We start from the raw sequence: 11,335 nt of genomic DNA, 5'->3' as shown, positions 1-11,335 counted from the left end.
TGAGCCCGTTGGACGGTGTTGGACAGCGGCGCTCCGCTGCGTTAAAAGACGTGGGATAGCCGCTTGCCGAGAGGTCGTTTCGCACGTTGTCCAAGTCGGTGAAATGGTCTTCTGGTTTTTTGCAAATGCGATTCGCACGGTTCCATAGGAAAGCGGCAACTGACATTTTGTGAACATCAGGATGAGCAGACTAACAGTTTAGGTAGCGGACAGTGTGAGCGTCCTTGTGGTACAAATTAAACAAAAGCGACTCACCGCATCTGTTGACAAGCACATCCGAAAATGGGAGTCTATAGTCGACCTTCGTTTGCAGTGTGAATTAGACGACCTTTTCCCGATAGTTCAAGTGCACAGTGAACGAAGCCAAAGTGCTGCGCTGAATCACACACAAAAAAAGTATTTGCACAAAACCAGAAGACTGTTTCACTAACTTGGACCACATGCAAAACGACCCCTCGGCAAGCGGCTACCCCACGTCATTTTTTAACACTGTGGAACGCCGCGTGTTCAATTCCGTCCAACCGGCTCATCACCACCCAAGAAAGCATGCTGCTATGCCCTATGTTCCCGGGATAAGTGAAACCTTATCTAGCGTTCTACACAGTTATGATGTTGAGGTGGCACACCTCTCTGTGTGTAAGCTGAAGCATATGCTCGTGGGCGGTAAGGACAATATATCGAGAGTAATTTACTGGGGTACTCTACAAGATACCCCACGCCAGTTGCATACATCGGTGAATCAGGCAACTTTCAACGGAGACTGAGGCAGCATGAGAACGATGTCAAATTGAGTGAGTGACAACTTTATTAGAACGATGTCAAAAAGAAATGGACAGTTTCGAATGCCCTCGTAGCACCAGATGCAATGGGCCGCAAGATTAACTGGAAAAACTAAAACATTATCGGTCAAGAAAGAAACTTAAAATTGCGGCTTTATCTGGAGTCATTGGAAATACAAGAAACAGGTCACACGCTTAATCGAAGTGAAGGAACCCTCCCCTTGTCATACACGCGCCATGTTCTGAAGAGTATAAGCATTGTAACTCGTGTCCGTGCACCTAATAAAGTGAACAAGCCTTCCGTAGCGAAGCAGAAACGCCATTTATTCATTTTAGATTTTTTATTTTAGTCAGTGTCTCGTTTTCCGCCTCATGTTTTATCCTGACTAGACAGGCTTCCATCGAACTCTCAACTTCAGAATTTCAACTGTCTTGCCAACTTTGTTGTCACACTTTTCACGCAGTAGTCATGACTGCGGGTAAATATAACCCTGTGTATTCGTTTGAGTTGGCCCCTGTATGTTTGTTCACATGTTCAATACCGGCTGATTGACCGCATCGTATATACAAGTTTAGGGGCTTTTCTTTTCAATGGAGGAAAATAACTATACAAGAGATAGTAACGCAAAGGACCTAAAATGTTTTAAACATGCTTTAAATAGCTGCCACTAGCGCTAGTACTAAAGTAAGTACGTATTAAACATGGCTGTTAAAGACATACAGGAGGCGTCTGGAGATTGCTGACATGAAATGCTTACATTTTAATGTATATTTCAACTGTACATTTGTTACTTGATACATGTTGTATGCTACTAGTAATAACACTTTATTGAAAATGTTTCAAAACATGCAGCTTATCCGTAGTATACTATTTTGTACCCAGAAAAAAATCTAAGCGTGCTAACAATTACCCGGGGCACAAGGAGGTGAGTCACAGCGTCTGGCTGGTTGAGGAGTTTCCCCAGGAGCATGCCTATCCTTAAGGCCTGGATATCTGTAGCATAAATAGATGCAAAACACATTCTTTTGTAAGCACCTGAAAGATACCTGGTGCATAATAGGCCATGATGAATAAGCCATAGTGCATGATGCTAGAGACACAAGCTATTAGGAGGAGAAATGTAGAACAAGTGCCAAGTTTTAGTCCTGGTTGGGTCTCATAGGAAGTATTACTGTTATTTGATTTTAAAACGTACCGGTGCTGCTATTGTGGCTGAAAATACTGATAAACGCTGCTAGTGAATCAGGAAATGAGCCTAGTTGTGACACACGAATAAATAAATACCAGAAAAGAGTTATACAAATAAGCCAATAAAAAACAGCACCTCCAACAATTCTATAGCCAGAGAATGCTACCAAATATACGTGACTGTGCCATCAAGACACTACAAAGTACGGGAGTTAAAAAGGGCAAGCTACTCTACAAGGCTGTCACAAGAAGGCAGCTCACTGCACAGATGCGAGTCTTTGCTCATTCCTTCCCCTCCACTCTTTTTTTTCTTTCTCGTCTTGCATACCGTCCGGCAATTTGTCTATTTACCCCTGCACGCCAGCTTGGCGCCACTCATTGTCGTCTCCGATCGACTTCACTCATTCAGTACGTGACGGGTCCCGTCTCCGCGGCCCCTTTTTTTACCCTTCCATTCTACCCCACTCCAATACTTCTAATACCTTACACCTGAATCTATCCACTCAGACGGCTTTCTTCACAACAGAATGCACTGCCTTTCTTTTCCTTACCGGAGCTTTTTGCACCCTTCCCTTTCTCGCTTCGCTGTACCATGTGGTCTTGCAATGTTGTTCTTCATTTTTAAAGTTTTTATCTTTTCTTTTTTTTCTTTTCCTCCCGCTTCTCTATTTCGAACATTTCTGACCCCTCGCAACGCATCTTCATCGCGAAAGAAAAGGAAAGAAAAAAAAGAATGCAAATGAGTCGCGTCGACCGCCTTTCCAGCTTTTCATTTCCAGATGGCCACGCATTACAAACAGCCACACCAGAGGGTCATGACGTAAAGAACTACCCCGGATAAAACTAAGACGCCAAGGCTGACAAGGCACCTTTGACAAAAATGGTTCTACCTATCGAAACGTCGGCCAGCCTTTGTGAAGCACTTTTCTACTGTCTTTAAACAACCTAAGCCACCACAGCTGGGATTTGATCCCGTGACCTTCGGATCAGCAGCCGGCTACCATAGCCACCGGACCACTGTTGCAGGGCAGGCAATGTTATGTTCTCAGGTCTGCTGACGAAACTAACCAAACTTTTTTAAAATGTAGAACACTTACGCATTCGACGCCTTGCACTCATGTTGTAAGGCTGGCTCTGGAGAACGTGCTTCAGATCCTTCTTTTTGGCCACCAGTGTCCCCTCAGCAATAAGGCACAGCATTTTTCCAAAGGCTTCCTCAATTGCCCTCACACCATCTTTCCTTATGAGGAGGTTGAAGCCGTGAAAAAACTAAAAGATGATAAAACATGTGCTCATAAACAAGAGAAAAGAGAATTGGGTGACAGTTTTTTCTCACAACTATTAAAGACAAAAGAAATTCAATCAAGGTAGAAAACAGGGGATGGTAACTCTCAGTCCAACTGAAATGTAGCCATTTTAAGAAAAGCAAATACTCTACAGTTAACTTGATACCAGTGGAGCCAGCTCCCATTGGCAGTAGTTATATTGCTACACTTTTATTTCTTGTTTTTTATTGCGCCATTACAACTAAAACAAGAGTTTGTTTCCTCTTTGTTCAAAATATTAAAAAAAACACAGCTATGACATTTAAAATCTTGCAGCCCATACTGAATGCAGAAAATTAGTTGGCTGCTTTGGAGTTACTCTTTAAAAGGACATCCTGAGATTACGTGGTTGCCATGGTGATGCAATATACGAGACTAATCTATGCCCTAACTTCTAGCATTACTGGCCACAGATTTATATGCCGAGCCCTTTCACAAACCCTCTCATGGAACCAATCCACATGACAATTTAATCGCAGTCCTACATGGGCATACCAGTTTGATCATTTGAATTCTGCTTTGCCAGCAGTCACTTTAGCTTGAGTTCGCAAAATATATTACATTGCTTGACAGCTCCATAAACATGTTTCCACGACTCGACAAAGCCACAAATCAGCCAAGTGTCTGCTCCCTCTTCACCGTTTTTTCCTGCACTGGCTGGAATCTTACAGTTCGCGCAGTTGCCCATATTGCACATACAAATGCATCACACACAAAGAGGCGTTCTCAGTCAGGTTACCAGTTTCCGCGCATTTTTGCTAATCAGAAATTATTCTCAAACATGCAGAGCGATTCCACATTTCAACACTTCACAAGACCGCTCCAGGGTCATGGCATTTCCAGTATCTTGATGTAATCGAAAGATTACCCGAAACTGCGCCTTAAAAGTTAAACTTTTCAGAAAATCAGTCGGGCGTGCTGCGACAAGCAACAACAAGTGACTCACCCATTGAATGTCGTGCAAGTATGGATAGATTTGCAAAGCATCACCAGCTTTAATTTGGCAAATATCCTTCACTCTTTTGCAGTGGGTGAGTCCCAGCCTACAACGCATCTGCTCCTCATCCTTTTCAGGCTTTGTCCATTCAACCACCAGTCAATCTTCGTGCTGCTTTAGGCTCGTCTCGTCCTCCCCCGTTGTGTTCAAGCTTTCCATCTGCATTTTAAACAAAAGTTATTATTAAGCCAAACAGACAAACTGGAAATTTAAATCGTCCACTTTAATTGGGAACTTTAAAGGTATGGAGCACTCACCAATTTACCAACTCTGGCTGCTCGCTGTGCTCATGTGTTCTTCGTCCTTTGCACCCATCTCCGTACTTTTTCCTCGCCAGGATGACGCGGTCGTTATCCAATTTGCGGCGTTCATTTTCATATTTATTTTTCAGCATGTGCACCCAGAAATTCTGTGTATAAAAATTTGTGAAAAAAAAGAAAACTTAATCCACTTCTCAGTTTTAAATTGTGACCACTAAACGGAATTGTGAACACTGAGTGTTTAATGATTCTTGACAATCCTTGAAGCCTACTGGACTTGGGACACTTGCAGCATCTGCCTACTTCACTCATTATGGTCCTTCGAAATCTCTTTATTAACAAAGGCGCAGCAACAAGGAAGTGGTCTAATATTGGCACACTGTAATCTATGTAAACATAAATCCCGGCCGCGGCGGCTGCATTTTCGATGGAGGCGAAAATGTCTGAGGCCCGTGTACTTCCGAAGCCCTCCACTACCGCGTCTCTCATAATCATATCGTGGTTTTGGGACGCTAAACCCCAGATATTATTATTATTATTATTATTATTATTATTATTATTATTATTATTATTATTCGCCTCCCAAACTAGCAGTGTTTGCAAATTCTTGCGCGAGCGCCGGAGTCCTCCCCTGTCGTCTTTTTTCCTATAACCTCACACAGGAGCACTGCGGATATTCTGCACGCACATCACACACATACACACTTGTTTTGGTTCTTCACGGGAGTCGCTTTTATCTCTTTCTGCACACAGTACAGGCCGCCCTAACCTTGCATGCTACTTCGTGGATGATGTGGACTAATCTACTAACTTGGCATGCCCGACGTGCGTAGTTGAGCGCCTTCCAGAACACCAGTGATAATTTAAGAACGCAGAGTGGCAGAAGTATAAAGGCCGACCCATTTAACCGCTGGCCAATTTTCATCGTCGACCGATGAGTGTTCATGCCGATAACAATTTGCTGTGTGATTCGCTTTTCTTTGCTGGGCATAGCTTCGACTAATAAACAGTTCGACTGTCAACACCTCGCAGTCCACTGCGTCCATCATGCGACACTATTTACACCATCTAAGTTGTCTACGCTGAGTGTGGTGTTAAAGGCTTCGTAAAGTGGCCATAGATCGGTCTGGAGTATGCAAAATATTTTCTTTAGGAATAAAAGCCTTGCTCAAATAGATGTGTAATGATAGCCCAAAAGACTGGTGTCAATGGTTGTTAAGGAACACAACCTCAGAAGCCGTCAGAATCGCAAATCTTATAAATCCCTTATGTTAGTATGAAATTGTACGCATTGCAGGTAGAGGTGCCTGCTGTGGTACATAAAACAGAATAATGAAAACAAAGTGTTGTAATCAACTTTAATGCGTTTGCAGCGCTTGAGAAAAATTGAAGAGACATAAAGAAAGGCACGCGATGAGTAGGCATCTTTTTCTCTCTTTTTAAAATTTTTCTTAAGCGCTGGAACTGCATGAAAGGTCAAAGATCTAACTAGCACAGCTTTTCGCTTTGATTGCTCTAACTACTTACATGGCCACTGCCGCATGCGTCCGCAAGTTGTGGGTACATTTCAATCAATGTGAGGCCGACTTTCTGGTAAAATCTCCGTGATGGGTATCTATAAAATATTTTTTAGGAGTTTGAGGGCAATGTACAAAAACACAGACTACAAGGTCATACTCAAAAGCGCTAAAAATGCTGGCTTACATCGTGTGCTTCATCATTTCCTGAAAGAGTGCATCAACGATCCTTGTAGTTGTGAAAGAGCTTAAGGCACTGCCAGTTGGCATCACTGAATTTAGGAATCCTAGGTCAGGCAGCACGAAGCCATGGCCATCGTCTTCACCAGAGCTGAAATGACCACGATATAGTGTTTTATGAAACAATACAAATTACACAGTGCTGACAGCAATGTTGGTCATCGAGCCACACTTTACTGGCTATACAATGATCAGCAATGTTGGTCATCGAGCCACACTTTACTGGCTATACAATAAACCAGCACACGCAGAAAGGTTGCGTATGTTCGAAGGTTCTACTTAATTATTTGCGTTGCTTCATCGTGCTTTTCATGTTAGGATTTTGTATACTAAGAATGAGTATTTTAAACCGCGATACTGTTGCAGCTTTTATTTCTGGCATCCAATGTTAGCAGAAAACTATCATCATTGTGAAATAAGCGCGGGTGCGCTTCTACGCAATGCCTAATGTGCAGCATTTGCATAGCGATGCACAGCTCTGCAGCGAGGGGTTGCAAAGGAAAGTGACGGTGAGGAGTGACGTGAGGGTGAGGAGGATGGAAAGCACGAGGGGAGACAGTAAAGCATGGCATAGCCTTGTATAGTAGAGTTTAAGAGCATGGAAAAGGGAAGCGTGAGGAGGACTGATGCTAGGGTGAGGAGGAGGGAAAGGAGGATGAAAACTAGAGAGACAACGAGATAGAAAGAGAGCACAGCCTTGTATAGTGAAGTATAGCAAGGGGCAAGAGAGGTGAGAGAGAGGAACAAAAGAGAACGTCACCAGCACCTCTGTTTGCTCAGTCTTCGCAGAACTAGCGCGTAGGTGCCCCAATTTTGCTTACATGAAATATCGAATTATAGGTTTCATTATAATCACAGGCATAGGTCAGCAAAAAGTTGGAGCTCACTCAGACTCACTCAACAAATATATTCTGCTCCAAGGGTTCACTCGGACTCAGACTAACTAAACTTTTTCTCAACTGGACTCACTCGGACTCAGACTCACTAAATATTTCCTCAACCGGATGCACTCCGACTCAATCTCACCAAAATATTGCTCACCCGGACTCAGACTCACAGGCCGATTTCACTCTGAGTGAGTTGACTTGCCAACGTATGGATACCCATCGCCTCTTTGTTTCACATGCTATGAAGATAAAAAATTCAGCAGGTCCCACGCCTTGTGGGATTGAAACTAAATGCACTTTAGGGTGCGATGATGTGAATATCATACGTAACTTTGTTAGCGTATTCATCCGGAGTTGAGCAACGCTTGAATATCGCTTACTGAATCATAGGAATACAAATGTAATGTTTATTCGACTGCTATAAAAGCGGACCCAACACTAGAACCACAGACGTTAACCTAAAATGACGCCTGTGTCGTAGGAGTAGATGTGTAATGTTTACTGGTTTGTTATAAAATTAGATAGCCAGCACCACAACCAAAATCGACGTTGCACCGGCATTACGCCTGCATAGGGTGTTCTTCCAAAGCAGTTTCTAAACCTGACGTGGCTCTGTGATAGAATACCTGACTGCCGCGCAGAATGCTTGGGTTCGATTCCTGCAGGGATGCTAATTTTTATTCTTTGCCTTCGTCGGGTCAATGCTGTAGGTTTTCTTCATGCTCTCGCATTTAAATTAACAAAACGTCTGCCACAATGGTGCAGCGGTTACGGTACTCGGCTGCCGACCCAAAGATCTCGGGTTCGATAGCGGCCGCGGCGGTCGCGGAATGCTAGAGGCCTGTGTGCTATGTGATGTCAGTGTGCGTGAAAGGACACCAGATGGTCGAAATTCCCGGAGCCCTCAAATACGTCGTCCCTAATAATCATATCGTGGTTTTGGGACGTAAAACCCCAACAATTATATTATTTAAATTAAAAATATCTGTTCTCGCCGTTCCTGGGTAGATATAAACTGTCGATCACCTGCGGCGGATCCCTGTACACCGCTGCCCATGGTAAACAGGTATGTGCCACACGTGTCTGGAGGAAAGGGTTTGACGACGTACGCGACAGGTTTTTCACGGTATTCATGTCACGACCAGACAGTCGTATTAGTGAACTCCTCTTACCCTGCAATTCCAATTTTGGGCTACACCAACTTAAGGAGGTGATCACGAGAGCACCCAGACGTAAGCGGATGGACAGACAGACAGACAGATAGAAACTCTCAAAGTGCCAAGGGTTTGCCAGGAAGTGCTTCGCATTTAACATGCAATGCGGTTAGAACTCACAACCCATACAATTGGATTGTTCAATGTGCACTGCTTTTCCTTTGCTTAATTTGGCCAAGTTCCTGTGGAAGAGAATGGGTTGAGAAAGCTAAGCTTCTGCTCATAAGCACTCCAATAGTAAAATTTAAGCTACATCAGAGCACTACACTTTCACAGGATGCCTACGTCACAGGCCAGTATCTTGCAGCGATGCTATTTCGTCAGTAATGCCTTTTTGGTGCTTCGTCAGTGTGACTGTTAACTCATGTTATTATGAGACCAGCCTGACAGTTGACGATAAGGCTAGCACAGAATTGAGCATAACGCAACTAAAAAACACGGGCCCTCCTCACTTGACTCCACAACACATCTCTTGCAAAATAGATTCAATGTTTTTATTAGCATATCTGTGGCACGTTTCTGGTGGTGCGACTAGGTTGAAAGATGAGAAGTACTCGTCGGTTACAGGACATGCCCTTTTGTGACACAAGAGTACAGTACCCAGACACAAATACCAGTAATTAATAGGAAGGCATTAAGAAATGATGCGTAATCCCTAGAAATTTCAAGCATGTGCAGCATCCTTTGGAACAGTAATGCTATCCCTTACATATTGCTTTTAGCACAGCAGCCCTACCGAGCTACAAAAATGAAAAAAATCTATCGTTTCCATTGAACACACGTGTGAAACAAGCCAATCTTGACGTAACCAAGACACTGATGTGCATCTACAACAACTGAAAAATTTCTTTATCTGTGTGGAAAGTCTTTTTATAAAATGTCATGCTGTTTGCTCCCCACTGCTGTCCAAATTTGGCGCATCTCTAAATTAGGCTACATGCTTTTATGTAATGGTTCATCTAGTAGTTCACTAATGAGAGATCAAAGCTATGGTTCTATAGTTTAGTATACCTCTGTGAAAAACTCTTGCAATCCAGCTTATGTTGTATGCATACTAACAAAGCCGTATGCTGTGAAGTATAGCAAAATTCATTATGCAATACTTAATACTGCAGCACCATGAAAATTCTTTTTTTTAAATGTTAATTTTACCTAGCTGCGATGTTGAAAGTTTCCTCAATGGCTGCTTCAGGAGCATTCTGCCCTCTGCCTTGAATGACACGCTGCAAGAAAAGAAAATTTGCAAAGTACTGTCGACCGCAAAAAAGCTTAGCCAATGGTCGTAGCGGTTCATAGATATCATTGCTGCTCATGAGGCACGCAGCTAACTCTTGCTTTTTTTACAATTGGTATACTCACTTCTGTTTCCACTGCAAAGCCAACAGAAGCTATATCTTAGCAATAGCATTAAAAAGAAAGGGGGCAGGAGGTGTCTGGGCTGTAACTTCTCTATACCGTGGCGTGACTTACAACAGTGCGCCCAACTCCTTGGTATAAAATAAATCATCACCGAATGCGAAATGCTGCGAGATGTGACTTACTGATTGCATTGTGAATGGCTTTCTTAAGGCTGGGCGAGAAAAGAGGGGGAGGTTGGCACAAAGGCCAAAGAGCGCTATGATTGGCCCTTGTGCGTGGTATATAACTGGACCACAGTGTATCACATGTCGATGTTGTGCAGCTGTAAAAAGGCCTAAGTCTGCTGTGAACAAATGCGCTACATATATGAGGTAAACGTATAGATGGCTTGCACTGACGTCACTGAAAGCGCCGTGTTGGAGCACCAGCATGTGGAGACGCCATTTCCGATGTCACATTAATGTTATCAAAACATCACATACAGGTTTTTTTTCATTATTTACGCGTAGAGACGTTCCTGCCGCATCGTTTTCACATACACGCAACTTGTTTGTCATGAAAGCCGCCATCGTGGACCCCAGTTCATTTCAGGAGCTGCGTCCATGACGTCACATGGAAGCCATCCATAGCAATTACATGTAAAATGCCCATTAAAATAATGGCTCAATTTCAGAGTAATCACAAAGACAGAGACAATTCTTAGTTATAGTTTGCCAGTTGCAAGAATGCCTCACTCAGATATTTGAAAGCAAGGATAAAAACGCATGTGCATTGACAGAAAAATCTGCATAGTTCCACATCAGTAAATATTGGTCAGCAGTAACTTCTTTAAGTGTTGCAGTTCTGGGATTGGTGTTTTACTTTTACATAACCAGGCTCAAATCACCATTTATTAGCCATGCTGTGAGTATATATATATATATATATATATATATATATATATATATATATATATATATATATATATATATATATATATATATATATATATTGTACCGGAGCATATCGGTGTCAGCTCTGTGCCAGCGTGAAAGAAGACGTTGACGTTCGTGTGGTTCGTGCTCGCCGGGTTTCTGCCTGAACCAGCTTGGTTGACTCACGCCTTCTACATAATAATAACAAGTGTTCGTGGGAGAACACGCTTGTTGCATTTGGTGGAGGTGCGGGGTAGTCCCCTACCACGCCCTGGAGCTCCGCAGCCGTACGCTACCGTCCGATTCCAGAATGACCGAGCGCGTCGATCCCTCACAAGCCTCTTCCACCCCCCCGTCTGTCATGTGCTCTGGTGTATTTCGTCTGCGCGACCCTCCAGTCTACAGCGGCACTGAAGATCGTGATGTCGAGGACTGGCTGGCAGACTACGAACGTGCCAGCGCGATTAACAAGTGGGATGACCCTGCGAAGCTGACTCACGTCATCTTCTACTTGAATGATTTGGCCAACCTATGGTTCATCAACCACCAAGCCGATATCCCCACTTGGTCGGCTTTTAAAGAGACCGTGACGTCGTTTTTCGGTCGTCCAGCTATGCGGAAACTTCGCGCTGAACACGGCCTGCGGGGACGATC

General features: G+C 43.5%; 1 protein-coding gene and 1 long non-coding RNA gene across 2 annotated transcripts; both read right to left on the bottom strand.

Moving 5' to 3' along the window:
* Window positions 1-739: 739 nt before the first annotated feature.
* On the bottom strand, window positions 740-4,490 carry LOC125757986 (uncharacterized). The gene is made up of 4 exons (XM_049414377.1): window positions 4,240-4,490; window positions 3,066-3,237; window positions 1,691-1,773; window positions 740-760 (listed from the first exon to the last, which is right to left on the bottom strand). The coding sequence occupies exons 1-4, from the start codon at window positions 4,345-4,347 to the stop codon at window positions 740-742; spliced, it is 384 nt and encodes a 127-aa protein (XP_049270334.1). The 5' UTR covers window positions 4,348-4,490.
* A 74-nt stretch (window positions 4,491-4,564) lies between these two features.
* On the bottom strand, window positions 4,565-9,633 carry LOC119386426 (uncharacterized). The gene is made up of 4 exons (XR_007415304.1): window positions 9,561-9,633; window positions 6,255-6,398; window positions 6,078-6,165; window positions 4,565-4,699 (listed from the first exon to the last, which is right to left on the bottom strand). It is a non-coding gene; the product is annotated as an uncharacterized LOC119386426 (long non-coding RNA).
* Window positions 9,634-11,335: the final 1,702 nt, after the last annotated feature.

Source organism: Rhipicephalus sanguineus, chromosome 3 (assembly GCF_013339695.2).
Source record: "Rhipicephalus sanguineus isolate Rsan-2018 chromosome 3, BIME_Rsan_1.4, whole genome shotgun sequence".
Lineage (NCBI taxonomy): Eukaryota > Metazoa > Arthropoda > Arachnida > Ixodida > Ixodidae > Rhipicephalus > Rhipicephalus sanguineus.
Note: the sequence above shows the minus strand (reverse complement) of the source record. Positions and strands in the feature narration are given on the sequence as shown.

What these genes read in the sequence shown, in the direction of transcription:
- LOC125757986 (XM_049414377.1), bottom strand. Translation starts at nt 4,347, where the DNA reads ATGCGTTGTAGGCTGGGACTCACCCACTGCAAAAGAGTGAAGGATATT. An exon ending in ACTTGCACGACATTCAATGG is followed by an intron (nt 3,238 to 4,239) that starts GTGAGTCACTTG and finishes ATCATCTTTTAG; the next exon opens with TTTTTTCACGGCTTCAACCT. An exon ending in CTCACCTCCTTGTGCCCCGG is followed by an intron (nt 761 to 1,690) that starts GTAATTGTTAGC and finishes ATGCTGCCTCAG; the next exon opens with TCTCCGTTGAAAGTTGCCTG.